This window comes from Gobio gobio (assembly GCF_949357685.1).
Source record: "Gobio gobio genome assembly, chromosome: 13".
Lineage (NCBI taxonomy): Eukaryota > Metazoa > Chordata > Actinopteri > Cypriniformes > Gobionidae > Gobio > Gobio gobio.
This window is the reverse complement of record NC_137106.1, coordinates 39,095,770-39,112,269: the sequence shown is the minus strand read 5'-3', so window position 1 is coordinate 39,112,269 and position 16,500 is coordinate 39,095,770. Positions and strand designations below refer to the sequence as shown.

The 16,500-nt window shown below is 40.5% G+C and overlaps 1 protein-coding gene across 1 annotated transcript in view; it reads right to left on the bottom strand.

The window, feature by feature from the left end:
* grm1b (glutamate receptor, metabotropic 1b) overlaps positions 1-14,517 on the bottom strand; it is a gene marked incomplete at both ends in the record, with an annotated part of 30,540 nt that extends 16,023 nt beyond the window's left edge. The window contains 5 exons of the mRNA XM_079832770.1: positions 2,489-2,730; positions 11,713-11,962; positions 13,051-13,719; positions 13,811-13,869; positions 14,408-14,517. Of these exons, the coding sequence (XP_079688896.1) occupies positions 2,489-2,730; positions 11,713-11,962; positions 13,051-13,719; positions 13,811-13,869; positions 14,408-14,517 (1,330 nt within the window). The remainder of the gene's footprint in view (positions 1-2,488; positions 2,731-11,712; positions 11,963-13,050; positions 13,720-13,810; positions 13,870-14,407) is intronic.
* Between the last annotated feature and the right edge of the window lie 1,983 nt (positions 14,518-16,500).

Below are 16,500 nucleotides of genomic sequence, written 5' to 3'. Positions count from 1 at the left end.
TCTCTCTGAAGGCTCTGATTTATATTAGCACAAGCAACTAAAAATGTTTGGAGCTTAAAAAAAGTTCCCCACCGGAACATGCAGCATATCCAACTGGCATTATAGATCTAGTTAATGTTATTGGGATATAAAGTTCAAACCAAAGTGTCCATACAGATGCCAATATTTTGGGGATAAAACATCCCAATAACTTCATATATTAGAGGTCAACCGATATACAGTGTCGCTTTGTGACATTATTGACAATAGTAAAGGACTGTTCTAATAACCTTTACTAGTGATCTGAAAATGTAGAAAAAAGACTGTTTTATACAGACACAGAATCACAGAGCATAATTTCCTTTAAATTCATATGGTTGTACAATATCAGTCGACCTCTATCTATATTTCTGAAGTGAGGTGTCTCCACGTTAGCTCTTCAGAAAAATATTCACTTACCATCTTGGAGTTCTAGACAAAGAAATAATAACAGAACAGCACACTATGACTATTTCTCTAATCGATTATTTGTAACAGTTTTCATTTTGCCTTTATGTTCATGTTGCATAAAGTTCAAATTATCATCTTGAATCAAAATCATTTGACCTATGAAAGTTCACCTCTTGCCTAAAACAACTAAAAAAAGAAAACAAACAAATAATAAATAAATAAATAAAAATTATATAGCAAAGCAATGCTGTAAATAAAATTAAAAAAAAAAATATATATATATGGACAACAAGAAAATAGCATAAAATCAGATCAGACATTAAAGTGTGTGGCAAGCTTCCCTGTATTTATGCTTGCACTTAAATAATTTGTATAAAGGTTAAAACATTTTTTTATCTATCAAGTTAAAACATATTTATTGCATTGTGAAACAAGATGTGGCACTGCAAAAAAAAAGAAGAAAAAAAAAAGAAAAAAGAAAGAAGTCAGGTGTCATTTTGACAACATGCTTTCTGAGTGTTGTCTCAAACTGATGTTAAACAGTTGATGTTAAATATCAACCCAGCCAGACAGAAATGTGCCATATAAAGAGTCAATTTACCTAGGTCACCTTTTTCAGTCAGCAGAGAATGTTTCAAAGATACCAAAAGAGCAGAAAAACACAAAAAATACGCCTTTAAATTAGTATAAACCTAATAAGCAAGTATTTTATTTTCTTCTGTTTTGGGAAATAACAGCTATTTTGTAGCATGCAAAATGGGTCATTCCTGTTCTGCAGTACCTTTTGAACATATATATATATATATATATATATATATATATATATATATATATATATATATATATATATATATATATATATATATATATATATATATATATATATATATATATATATATATATATATATGTGTGTGTATATGTGCTTGTGTTGCAATTGCAATTTAAGAAGATATGTTTATAAAACATATTCTGGTCAGACACTTTAATAACTAAAAAAAAGAACAAAAAAAAGAGGATGTTAACAGAGAGCTAAAGCTTGTCATTGCTCAGTGATGGATTCACTAGTGAGCATGTCAACTTATTTATATACAACAATTTTAGAAATGTTGGTATTATCAGACTGTAATTTGATCAACAAGGAAGAAAAAACATGATATTGAAGAAATATAGTCGAAATTACCGCCTAAATTGTTGGAAAGGTTTTTATAATAATTGGGTGCAAAGAGTACGGCCATTTAAGAGGATTAGGTCTGGGTGGGATATCGAGTTTGTATGATATATCGATACATTTTTATAATAGAATGTGGCAATATCGTACAGAGCCCACAGTAGTTTGATATTATTAGCGCATCTGAAAAATAGCAAATAGCAGAGGACGCGGAGTGAGCTACTGCAGGAATAGTGTATAATCCAATTTGAGTCTCCTCATTTGCTATAGAATAACAAAATAATTCTGACTAAAAGATACATTTTGGTAAACATTTGGTGTTGGACATTAACACACCGCATGTACATTTTTAAATCTACAAGTATGTATATTTTCATTATAGCAGTAACTGTAAAGTGACTTGTAATGGAACAATCAAATGTAGGCTAATATAATTATAAGCTCAGAGGAGTGAATGTTTTCCTCCTACCAGTTAACATTTAGTCTGTGCTTTTGTTTTGTAATATTTATTTTATTGTACATCATCATTCAGCCCAAAAATACAGAGATAGGATATTTTTGTCCCTTTCTCCCAGTCCTAAAGAGGATCACACTGTTTTATTCAAATTATATAGGGCAAAGGATAAAGGATAATCTTAGGGAAAAAAAACGTTATTTGAACTACCTGGAATATTTCTAAATAAATTCAAAAAAATTTCCCCCATTTTAGAAATTAGTGCATAACAATCATCCAAACAAAGTAGTGAAGTCTTTAATTGTAATACTTTAATGAAAGAAAACGAACTCATATGAACTTATCTCATTTATCTCATTTATTAGGTCATCTATGATTGGGACATGAAAATGTACTGCATACTAGGAATGACCCATATGCAGCCTCTCTCTCACTCGTACCTGAGCAGTTCTTCTTATAATTCATGTTTTCTTGTGGGTGTCCTGGGAGGCGACACTGGAAACGATGCTGCCAGAATTCAGCGAACCAGGGGTTTCTATTGTTGGTGTTGAGCCGTAACTTTAGGTAGTAGTCATCAAAGGATGTGACTTCCGCCGACTGTAGCTTCATAGTGATGCCGCCAACAGCTTCCTGCTCGTAGCCCTCCACAACCTCATCTCTGTCCGCCCAGCCATCACTGTAGGAAACGGGTCACAAAGTGTCTAATTAGTAACCTAATTACCACCAGCTTCCTTTTCAATCTCTCACCTGCAATGCCCAAATAACACTGATGCTCAAGTGCATTGACCTACTTTAGCACAGCACGCACAATACTTACTTTGTGTTTGAAGTTTCATCATTAGAGCATAAGTGCTGAGATGATGGCTGCTAGCAGATTGATATAATCTTCTCTGAAACAATTCTAGGAGATAATGCTTTTAGCTACACCATCCAAAGATAAATAGTGTGCAACTGGCTGCATAAACTGCTGGCATATCAAAAATAGCATGGGAAAATGTATATGAACTTTATAGTCTATATTAGGCCAGCATTGATCCCAGGTTTTTAAGTCCCAGTCCATTCCTGCTTGAACGTGGTTGCTTGAGCTCATAATGAAGGTATCTTTCTGTGGTCATAGCATCATCAGTACCATCTGCCTCTCAGCATCTTCCTGGCAGAATGCCAAAAACTGACTATTATTAGTTGACACTTCATATTTCACAGATAATTTTTTTTTACCATGAGCAGCTGACAAACATTGTTTCTTCTAATTGTGATTACAACTTTGTATTACCAATGAAATGCCATAATCGAGTATTTCTTCAACTTCAGGCACTTTTATGTCCCAGGGGTTGATTTTAATTAAAACCTAAAAGGGTTCAGATTATTAGGTCAAATTAAATCTGTCTTGGAATGATTTTGCAATGTCATGTGTGAAAAACGTCTCAGGTTACAGATGAAACAATGGTTTCCTGTGAAAGGGAATGAGACACTGTGTCCCTTAGAGGGCTCTGCCTTTATGGGGAATGCCTTTGGCATGACTGGTGTCTGAAGCATGAGTCTAAACACGACAATGAGCTTGACACTGGCAGACGGCAGCCTATGACATCACTACTGGTGCAACCGTGAGTATAAAAGAACACCTGTGAAATACTTCATCCAATTCTTGTCCGAAGGAGATGTGCACTGAAAGCATGCTGGCAAGGGGACGCAGCACCTTGTTCCACTTCTTAGGGAACCATGGTTACATGCGTAACCTGAGACGTTCCCTTTCTGCGTACTCTCACTGCATCCCCTAGAGGGCGCTATGGGGAACGAAATACCCACACCGCCATACTGAAGGGATGAGTGCCTTAGTGGCTGATATAAGTCAAAGACTCAAAGGATTCCCCATTACAAAGGTGCACAACAGCAACACAATTAATTCCCTGTGGCCAAAGCCCGAGCTACAAGACCCCTTACAGGCAAGAGCTTGGTATTCCTAATAACACCTTAAAGGGAATATCGTCATGGAGCAGAGCTTTTTCAATAATGGAGGCCTCAACAAAAAGATGATATAAGAAAATAAGAGGCCTAGAAAGAAACTCACAGAGAGCCTAACAACCCTACGCCTAGATGAGCTCTAGCAGCGGAGAAGACCTAGACTACGTTCCACACTCAGGACAGCTTCCAAGGAGGCTCACAGAGCCTACAACTCACAATTGCTGTCCTGGCGGAGCTCTGCGAAGCTGAGGCCTTAGCAAGATAACTCTCTCTAGTGAGAGGAGTAGCCAAGGAGGCCCACAGAGAGTCCAACAATTTAGCCTATGGCTGAGCTAATAGGACAAATACACTATGTCCTATGCCTGTCAAGGAGGCTACATAACAGGACCAGGAGCTTGACACAATAACGGGCGGAGGTCAGGGGAGCGGAGGCCTCTAATAGAATTAGTTCAAGAGCAGCGGCCAAGAACGTTTGCAGAGAGTCTAACAACTTAACCCCTGACTGAACACAGAGGATGGAGGCCTCATAACGACTCTCTCATTATGATAAGGGAGAGAGAAAGAGAGAGAGAAAGAGAAAGAGAAAGAGAAAGAGAGAGAGAGAGAGAGAGAGAGAGAGAGAGAGAGAGAGAGAGAGAGAGAGAGAGAGAGAGAAAGCCTAGATACAGCCGAGAAAGAGAGAGAGAGAGAGGTACATCCAACATCTTTCAAGGCTTCATAAAAGCCCTAGCAACTGGACAATAATAGCAGGTGGAGCTCAGGGGAGCGAACAAAAATGGTTAAAAGTACTCCCAACCCAGGGGCACCAGAGGAGGCTCAGGCAAAGAGCCCACAACTCAGTGCTACTGCCCAATTCTGGCTCCGAGAATGGAGGCCTCAATATGCCGACTCACTAAAGCGAGAAGAGGCCTAACTACGTTGTAGTCTCATGGCAGCTCCCAAGGAGGCTCAAAGAGAGCCTATAACTCACAATTGCTTATAAGGTGGAGCTCTGGAGGAAAGGAGGCCTAAATGTACAATTCTCTAAGAAAAGAGAAGGCCTAGCAACGCTCTATCAAAAGAGCAGCCGAGGAGGCCAGAAAATGTTATACAGGTGAAGCTCAAGGGAGTGGCGGCTAGAATAATTCTCTATAGCGAGAGGAGACCAACGAGTGCTTCCTAAAGGCAGAGGCAAAGGAGGCTCGAAAGAGCCTAACAACTCAGCACCACTGCATGGTGGAACTCTGAGGACGGAGGCCTCAACATGACAACTCTCTAAAGCAAGGGGAGGTCTAACTGTCTCCTATACTCAGATACTATACTGTGTCGGCCAGGTTCACCCAGAGATGCCTCTCCATAGAAACCATGGCCACCATGGATCCTTGTAGGAGGGGGAGCACGAGAGGCAGTGCTAGGAGCACGAGAGGCAGCGCTAGCCTTCTGGTCTTGTCTCCGGTCCTCAGACTGGGATGAGCCAGACCGCTTTGCAGGCTGAGGTGTAGACCTGGGCCAGCACAGTATAAAAGTCTTAAAGGCTACAGAGCACGTCTTCACCTCCCTAAACCTTCAAACCAATGGCTCAACAGATGTGCCAAAAAGTTTGGAGGGACGAAACTGACGCATTGAGCAGAACGTTTTTCATCCAGGTTCACCCACAGATACCTCTCCATAGCCACCATGGATTGAAGCGGCAGTTTGTTTTGTGGCAAGGAGAGCCAAATCTGTGGTGCGCCGCAGCTCCTCTGCTGCCTCAGGGGGGAGCCCCTGGTCCTGGTCCTTAAGCAGGTTAGCCTGGTAGGCCTGCAGCACAGCCATCGTGTGCAGTGTAGCACCAGCCTGACCTGCTGTCACATATACTCTGCAATTTATGCGCAATGTGACACACAGCGGCTTAGATGGCAGAGACAGAGCCTTTAATGCAGATGCCTCACCCATCGAAAGATAGCTAGCCAGCATCTCTTCAATCGGAGGCATTGACACATAACCATATTCCCGCATCCCCTCCACAACAGCATAGTTTGCTTGAGTGCGATAGATGGAACGGACTCCTGAAGACAAGAAAGAGGATGACGTATTTAACAGGTGCCCTTTTATATTCACGGTCGCACCGGTAATGACTTCATTGGCTGCCACCTGCCAATGTCAAGTTCATTGTCGTGTTTAGACTCATTTTTTTATAAGTCGGTCATTCCCCATAGTGCCCTCTAGGGGACGCTGCATGAGAACAATTTTTTTTCTCAACTCTTACAGACACGGACTAATAACAGCTAACTTTATATATAAATTGAAGTTATGAATTGAAGTAAGTTTTAAAAAAATAAACATATTACAAAATAAACACTGACCTCATGTTTTACCATTTTAAGAAGAGTTTTATATATATAGTTTTATATATCATTTGAAACAGCATGGAAGATGCATTAGAGACAGATTTGCGTTATTTTAAAGGAGCAGCTAAATCTTTAAACCTCAAATTTTATTGAACAGATAAACTGCCACATGTAGCTCTCTGAGTTCATTGTAAAGCATTATCTATTATAAAGGGTAATTTCATTATGTTTTTTGTAGTGCTGTGTAATTTATTTCAAAGAAGTACCATATCTTAGCCTGACGTCGTCATACTCAATTCTAGTCAGAATATGAGTCTGATACTGCTCCGTTGGGCTGTGATTATGGGGCGTGTTTCAACCGAACCAGGAAAGACCTCAATTGGATAGACCTACAACCAATCAGAGCAACGGAGCGACGCATAACGTTAGTAGTCAAATGTTAACAGAACTCAACTGCACTGTGTTGCCAAGTCCACGGGTTGAAGTTTATGTGATATACAGACCCAGGAATGCGAATTTTAGCAGGCAGTCCTTCCAAAATAACACATATTTTACCCCCTAAATGCCTTTTTTTCCCGGAGAACCCCCCTGGAAAGCTATTGGGCTTGTTTTTGGCTAGTTTTGAGGAACGTTAGCAATTGGGCGGGTTTTGTTGTAAAAACTTGGCAACCCTGTCTGCACGCACGCTGGAATAAGTAGCCTAACGTTAGAAGAAAAAGATGAGTGTAAACGAACTTTGCCGGTGTTGTAAAAAAAGAATTTAAGCATACACAGAGTACTAACCAACACAATCATCATTTCTGAGAGAAATAGTAAAGGTGAATGCAGATATGAACAAGTTCTCCGTTTAGGATTAGAACAAATTCAACCCAAGCGCTCTTTGATGACGTAGATGATTACGTTACTGTTTATCATCTGTCCATCATCGTCTAAAGCCCGCCCTGACAATTTCATTGGTCCGAACAGCTTCTGTTTGGGCATAATTATTTCTCTATTGAGCAAGTCCAGACCGAACTGCCCGAGTAAAAATGTTGTGGGCGGGGCTAAGTTCGGTTGGCATCCAGGCTAACCATATCTATCAATGGGTATAAATACAGAAACATTTTCAGCTAGTCAGCTAGAGATCCTTACCATCTAAACTGTCTGGTTATATCTCTTAAGCCTAGTAGTGAATATTTTATGAGCAGTAGGACAACCATAATCATTCGCAGTCACGCAGAGCCAAAGCACAACCAAAAGAATATTCTTCCACAAAATGCATGTCACCCTCATGCACCCTCATATACAGTTGTCCTCATATACATCATTTATTTAAAATGTGCAAAAATGTAACCTTTCATTGAAGTAAAAGAATTGAAAGTAGGGGGTAAATCACATTATGAAATAAATGCTTTTCTCCAAAACACGTTGGCCATAATTATTGACACCCCTAACATTTTTTATGAGTAAAATATCTCTCAAGCATATCTCCATTAATATTTAAATTTTTTAGCAAACCAAGGTGACTATGAGCATAAAATTGTCTAGCTATGACTTCTTGTTTCACAGGAGTATAAATATGAGGAAGCACAAAGGCCAAATTCCCTCAATAGTTCATCACAATGAGCAAAACCAAAGAATATAGTTCTGATGGGCAGCAAAATATCATTGAGCTTCACAAAATAGAAAGTGGCTGTCAGAAAATAGCTAAAGAATAGAAAATTCCCTTTTCCACCATCAGGGCAATAATTAAGAAGTTACAGTCAACTAAAGATGTTACAGATCTGCCTGGAAGAAGACATGTGTCTATATCGTCCTAATGCATGGTGAGGAGGAGTGTTTGAGTGGACAAAGACTCTCCAAAGATCACAAACGGAGAATAACAGAGATTAGTTGAGTCTTGGGATCAGAAGGCCTTTTAAAAAAAATCTAACAACCCCTACATCACCACATGTTGTTTGGGATGTTTCAAGAAAAATCCTCCTCGCTCACCCAAAAACAAACTCCAGCATATTCAGTTGTGAGACATGACTGGAGCTTCAGACCGGACCGGGTTCTGTGATCAGATGAAACTAAAAAAAGGAGCTTTTTGGCAGAAAACCCAGATGTGTTTGGTGCAAACAGGGATAAAAAAGTACCCCATGCCCACGGTTAAATATACTGATAGATCATTAATGTTGTGGGCCTATTTTTTTGCTGGAGGTCCTGGACATCTTGTTCAGATACAGGGTATCATGGATTCTAGCAAATACCAACAGATAAAAAATGAAAACCTGACGGCCTCTGCTAGAAATCTTATAATGGGCCGTAGTTGGATCTTCCATCAGGACAATGATCCAATACAAACATCAAAATCAACACACATGTTGTCCCTGAACACAAAATGAAGCTTCTGCCATGGCTTTCCTAGTCCCCTGACCTGAACCCTATAGAAAATGATTGAGGTGAACTGAAGAGAAGAAGCACAATCATAGAGCTGTGAGGATCTGGAAGGATCTGAAGGATCTGGAAAGATTCTGTATGGAGGAATGTTCTCTGATCTCTTGCCCCAACAAAAAATACCATCACGTGACCATGTGTACTGTGTGTACAATGTATGTAATGTTTGCATGTATGCTTAGCAATCTGCATTTCTTTTTTTTGGAGAGCGTGTGGCGGCGCTTTAAATAGCTGCGGCTCGGAGGCTTGCTCCAAACTCATTTCGTTGCATTGTACTTGTACATGTGTAATGACAATAAACTTGAATCTCATCTCATCTCATGTGTTCTCCAAACTCATCAGGCATTATAGGAGAAGACTCAGAGCTGTTATCTTGACAAAAGGAGGTTGAAAAAAGTATTTAATCTGCTCTCCGAAGCAGATGTAACCCCACTGCTTAAGAAACCCTCTCTGAACCCAGCACTTTTAGAAAACTACAGACCGGTATCCCTTCTGCCTTTCATTGCAAAGACAATTGACCGAGTTGTGTTTAACCAGCTCTCTACGTTTCTTGAACAGAACAACCTCCTGGACATCAACCAATCCGGCTTCAAAAGCGGCCACTCAACTGAGACTGCCCTGCTCTCGGTTACGGAGGCACTGAGACAGGCAAGAGCAGCTTCCAAATCCACAGTACTTATCTTACTGGATTTGTCTGCTGCTTTTGACACAGTTAATCACCAGATCCTCCTGCCAACTCTCATGACGATGGGCATCTCAGGAACTGCTCTCCAGTGGTTCAAGTCTTACCTCTCAGGTAGGTCCTTCAGGGTGTCATGGAGAGGTGAAGTGTCTAAGTCACATCATCTAGCTACTGGAGTTCCCCAGGGCTCAGTGCTTGGACCACTTCTCTTCTCCATCTACATGTCATCACTGGGTTCTGTCATTCAGAAACGTGGTTTTTCCTATCACTGCTATGACGACGACACTAGACTCTACTTCTCATTTCAACCAGATGATCCCATGGTTGGTGTTCGTATCGCTGCCTGCCTGACAGACATTTCTGCCTGGATGAAGGAACATCACCTGCAACTCAACCTTGCAAAGACAGAACTGCTTGTGGTCTCAGCCAACCCAGCACTTCACCACAATCTCTCCATTCAGCTAGGATCATCAACCATAACTCCGTCCAGGACAGCCAGGAACCTTGGAGTTGTGATTGATGACCAGCTAAAATTCACTGACCACATTACTGCAACAACCCGGTCCTGCAGATTTGCGTTATACAACATTAGGAAGATTAGACCCTTCCTATCTGAGCAGGCCACACAACTACTGGTCCAAGCTCTTGTTCTCTCCAGACTGGACTGCTGTAATGCTCTTCTAGCGGGCCTTCCGGCATGCACTATCAAACCCTTGCAACTGATCCAGAATGCAGCGGCGAGGGTGGTCTTTAACGAGCCGAAGAGAGCGCACGTCACGCCTCTCTTCATCAGTCTGCACTGGCTGCCAATAGCCGCTCGCATCAAATTCAAGGCACTGGTGCTCGCCTTCAAAGCAACCACTGGCTCTGCACCAATATACCTAAACTCGCTTGTTCAGACTTACACACCCTCCAGAAGCTTACGCTCTACCAGTGAACGACGCCTTGTGGTGCCATACCAAAGAGGCATGAAATCGCTCTCACTGACCTTTTCCTGGACCGCCCCCACCTGGTGGAACGGCCTGCCTATTTCAATTCGTGCAGCCGAGTCTGTAGCCATTTTCAAAAAACATCTAAAGACACATCCAGCAGCACCTGACCAATCAAGAATAGCACTTATCATTCTATTCATTTTCTGTTTGTCTAATTTATAAAAAATAAAAAAAACTCTCCTGTGTGTTCTATGCTAGATTAACTGAGACTTGTTACAGCACTTGCATACTGTTGCCCTTGACTGTTCTAGTTGCTTCTATTGTAAGTCGCCGTAACTCTCGACAGACTCTTTTTTTACCAAGATCAGTTTTGAGAATGATTATGAGAATTTCAGTGTCGAGAAATATTGTTCACACGGTCACACCACCGCTTAACTTCTCGAATAGGAAAGTGAAACAGGATCTATAAAATGTAACTATAGTGACAGTAACTAAGTAATATCAAAGATGATGACATAAATAAACTGTAAAGTCTTTTTACATCTATTAAATTAATCTACAGCAGCTCAGCTTTAATACCTGAGTGAGAACGGAGCATTTGAGTCATGCGCAGACCACAAAACTCATAGAAACCACTCTGGTGGAAGACAATGAATGTATCTAAACCCTTCATATGACATAACACGCAGATTCATGCTTTTATAAGTTAACAATCCCGCGTTCAGAAAAGAGCAGTTCTCTCGCACTGTATGACGTTATAGAAAACATTCCGGTTCCATTCACACAGCAGGGCTTCGTGGAAAAACGGTTGTTATTCCTGAAAATGTATGGGTGTGAGTTATAAAATTAGTCGTTTGCAGTTGTTGTTTTTTTTGTGCAGCCAGTAGGCCCTTCCTCAGTTGACCTTGACCTTTGACTTTGTGTACACACTTTTAACTAGTCAAATGAGCCTGGTGTAACTAGTATGTCTTTCAGTAAATTACTAGAGTAGTTTATATGGCTTTGAACAAGCCTCCTTTAAAACCGTCTCCTTGACCTAGAATAAAGCAGCCTTGGCCAAATGATGCTCCTCTTTTCTCTCCATAGAGACAGCTCTGGCATCAAGACAGAGGTTTGAAATATACTTCACACCAACAAGAGTAAAAACAAACCCCAAAGGTACAGTCATCCATCATTTTAATATCTCATTAATAGAAACCTGCAGCATCAGGAGATCATGATAATTTCTAAGCAGAATCCCTCGGATCGATCAGGTGCTTTATGAAACTATCAAGGATTATGCTTTAATTCCTCAATGCCGTTAGTGTCCCTAAAGTGCCTCGTTTCATTAAATTAAAAATGAAACTTATAGTCACCTTCCGATGAGGAGGAATTCTCCAGCCACACCAAGGCGTCTCATGGCCATGAGGAGACCACGAACAGTCATTCCCTCGCAGAAACAGACCACCACGCGAGCTTTGGGCAGACGCTCTCGCAGTTTCCTCAGCAGCCGGTCGAAGTGTTTCTCCCCAGCGTTGCTGTAGATCTTGTCGGAGTGTGCGATACACAGACCCTCCTGAGATGCCAGTTCCTTAAAGGCCTCCATCCCACTCTCGCCATAGTTCCCTGAGGAATAAACAACACAATCTCTGCATCAGAGCTTCTCTTGGTTCCAGCTCTCCTGAGACTACAGTGAAAATACAATGAGATGGACAACTTAACAGCAACTTCAAAGGTCTTAAAATCAGACGAATACTGCAGACTGACTTTAGCCTGACTTGCATTAAAAGTTTCATGCCCTACCATAATAATGTTACATAAAAAAACCGACCTGTTGAGATGTCAGACTATTGTATAGGCTAAATAGGCAGAGTTGTCTATTAGTATTCATAAGAGTATTCACAAAATATGTGTATTTTCTGAATAGCAAATTAATTACAACAAAACATCCATAGTCACACTTCAATTTGGAAAAATGGGTGGGTGAAATAAATTATGAATGTTTAAAATAATGAAAGAATAAACATACAAATAATGAATGACTGACTTGAGTGAATGAATGAGGAATGAACAACGGAAAGAACAAATTAACAAACAAACAAAATGAATGAATGAACGAATGAACAAACTAAAATAATATTGACTGAAGGAAATAATACGCAAATTAATGAATGAGACTACAGATTATGACACAGACATTTATTTCATTGAATGATTTGAGAGCTCAGCTTGTGACCCTGATTGTGCTTTCAAATGCTGTTAAGAAGATTAAAGTGTTACCTTTTAATCACAGATTGGGTCATATTTGGAATAATGTACTGTGCTTGATATGAGACCAATATCAATCTCTTGATAATGATATGGTGATTAAAACGTCAGTCTGCTAAAGACCCTGCATGGTTGAAGATTCCAGTGATTTTTGATCAGATTTAAGATCGATTAACTTTAATTTCATGCTATTTAAATGTTTCTCTTGGACACCAATGAGACCAAATTGCCTGTTTCTCATCAGAAAGAAATTCACAATAGATTTTAACGTGCTAAACCATACTCCGGTGTGAAATACAAAACATTTCTTATCAAATTCTTCTAAAAATCAAATGATCTAAGCTACACACATTCATTTTGTGTCTATTTTATTTCTCAGGAGAAACATCTTACTTCCGATTTCCAGGTCATACAGTATCCTGAGCTACATACGAGCTATAACTCACCCTCAGTGTGAACCGCTGACACGTACGTCCAGTTGTAGCGTTTAACAATGTCCAAGAGAGCTCTGGCCTGAAGAGTGTCAGAGGGCACGACCCTAAGGAAGTACTTAAAGAGGGTTTTATCACTCAGATCAATGCTTGTAGCCGAGTACGCAATCTGAGGGATGTTGAACAGCTGCAGAAGGTTCTGAACTTGAATGGCCACTGAACTGGATCCAGGTCCAATCACACCAGCGATGGGCTTTTTGGTGGCCGGTGGCTGAGCAGAGGGATTTCCCTCAACACACCACTTCAGCCCGTCTCTGTCATCGCGGATGGAAATGAGAGAATCTCTTATGAACTCAATACTCTGTTCCAAAGCCACTGATGAGTGCCAGCAGGAGTCCCTGATCTCACAACCCAGAGTGATGTTGGGAAGAAGGTTGGGATCAGCGTTTATTCTATCCAGTGTGTGGAACATCGCTTCCACTCTTTGGATCCCGTACTGTTCCCTGATCTCCCCGCACTTCCTCTCTGAGACCTTCTCTGCTGAGGGTTGATGATGGACAGAAAACAGAGCGCCGATGATGATATCGCCATCCATCCTTGCCACTGAGCGGGACACTGCCCTGGGTATCACTGACCTCTGACTTACATCAGCTGATGAGATGGGATGGGTACAGAACAATAAGACTGAAAGACATAAAATAATGATGAAATTTATTCTCGGCATCATCATCCTTATGGTGTAAGATGTCTTCACTTCAAATCAGCTCCATCTTGCTGGTAAGAGACACAGATTTGATGCATTCCAGTCCAGCCATGACCATCCAAACAGCTTCCCTGCAGAATAAAGATGAGAATGAATAACTTCACATCATGTTTTAGCAGCATCATACAGATGAAATAAACTGTCATGGTTTGTTCTTTTATAATTCATGCCAGTAGATTAAGTCACTGAATTGTGTACTGCGTTCAGCACTATGAACAGCAGCACACACTCACAAATGAACCAGAAAGTCACTTTGTCAAGGGCGATTCAATCATTTTGAAAGTCTATCGTGATGCTTAGTAGATTAGTTCTGATACAGATATTTATGATGTTCAGAAACAATAAAAATGCACACCATCCTAGATATCTGCCATGGCCATTTCTGAATCAAATAGATATTGAAACAGCTGATGGAAAAAATAAGTTTTGATCTGAACAGGTCAGAGTTTCCTCAACATTGCACTATGTGTCTGTAGACAAGCTGTTCTATGCTATCAATTAACTCAAATATAATACCTGGTATAACAGCCAGCATGCAATAATTCAGTGATATGCTGATGTATTATATGTGTCAAGCATTCAGTGCTCATTTAATCAGCTCATTCTCACCTGAAATCACAGCGCGTGTCGTCACATGTCTCTCCTGAGCTGCCGGAGCACAAACTGAGCCTCCTGTTTTCATCCTGCAACCAGAGCGCAGGAACCTCCTCCTTTATCATCACTGCATATGAAAGCGGGTCAAACACCAGAAACAGACACAAATACTGAGGAATATGAAACAATTATTATATATTTAATCAAGTATGATATCTGAATGAGTGTCTAGCTATGATGAAGAAAATTAAAATGTGTTTCCATTAGGCTATGTTTAGTTCAGTTATGTTATTTGAAGACCTATAAGACCAAAACCAATAAAGAGTAGATTATTCAGATTCTACCTCCAAATAACTCCACAAGCATCTTCAAAAAGAAACTCAGCCTATAAATACAGATATATTCGGAAATGCATAGATGTAAATTACAAACCTGATATTAAGGTTTGTGAGGAGACACTAAAGATGTAGAACTGCAGACACATCACATATCACAATGTACAAAAATTCAGACATTCAGACACTCCATTGCAACAAGGAGGTGACAGAGACCTCTGGTGGTGAGATGAACGTACTGTTCTGGATGTCACACACTCCTTTGACCTTGAAATTTTTCTTTTCAAATTCTCAGTCTCCTGAGCATTGAGTCTCCACACAATAGAAGTCTGTGATATGTCTCATTTAGACTAAATGTATAAATAAAGTAAATGTGTGTGTTTCTATACACTATCTTTGAAAAGAAAAACACAAAAAAAAACTAAAATGTATGCATTTCAATGGCAACACTATCAATGTCAAGTCAAGCCAAATCACCTTTATTTATATAGTGCTTTTTACAATGCAGATTGTTTCAAAGGATTTTAAACGGGAAAATAATGCAACAGAATTTGATTTGGCTGTACAGCCGCTCTGGAGAAAACAGTGATGTCATCCAGCTCAGTTCAGTTATCATATAGTGTCAATGCGAGCAGATCAGTAATATAGTTGAATATTTAGTGTCCCCAACTGAGCAAGCCAAAAGCCAAAGGCGACAGAGGCGACGGTGGCAAGGAACTCAAACTCCATCAGGTGACAGAATGTAGAAAAAAACCTTGGGAGAAACCAGGCTCAGTCGGGGTGCCAGTTCTCCTCTGGCCAACGAACAAACAGTGCATGATTATGATTCTGGCAACATTACAGGTCAGAAGTCATATTAGATCGGAATATTCAGAATATGTGTCCAGTTCCATCTGATTGAAGATCGGAGTCATCATGCTGGAGATGGGTTTGTTGAGGATGTCGTGGCGATGAGGCCTTCACAGGGGAGAGTCTAGTTGACACGGTCTCTGCAGACACTTCAGGGATGCGTTGGTCATGGCTCAGGTCCTCCATCTGATCTGGATACGGCCTGGATCCGGCTGACTACAGTAAACCTCGGGATAAACAGAGAGACTAACATTAGCGTAGATGCCATTCTTTTTATGACGTAACCAGTACATCAGGTGTTGTGGGAAGTGTTCCCGGTTCTGGCAGACCTAGTTAATGCAGCCTAAAACAATCATTTAACTGATTTGAATAATAGAAATTGGTAATGTTCTATGTGTATGCCATATTAAAGAGATGTGTTTTTAGTCTAGATTTAAACTGACAGAGACAGAGTGTGTCTGCTTCCCGAACAATGCTAGGAAGATGGTTCCAGAGTTTAGGTGATAAATAGGAAAAGGATCGACCGCCTGCAGTTGATTTTGATATAGGTATTATCAACTGGCCAGAATTTTGAGACCGCAATAGACGTGATGGAGTATAATGTGTTAAGAGCTTGCTCAAGTACTGGGGAGCTAAATCATCTAATGCTTTGTAAGTAATTAGCAAGATTTTAAAATGTATACGATATTTAATAGGGAGCCAGTGCAGTGTTGACAGAACCGGGCTAATATGGTCATACTTCCTGGTTCTAGTAAGAACTCAAGCTGCTGCGTTTTGGACCAGCTGGAGTTTATTTATTAAGCGAGCAGGACAACCATCCAGTGTCACGGTTCATGAATACATCGTCTCACCTTCTCTGTGTGTATGGTTGTGTTGGAGGCGTGGTTTCTGATTGCTGAACACTCTGATCACTTCCACCTGCTG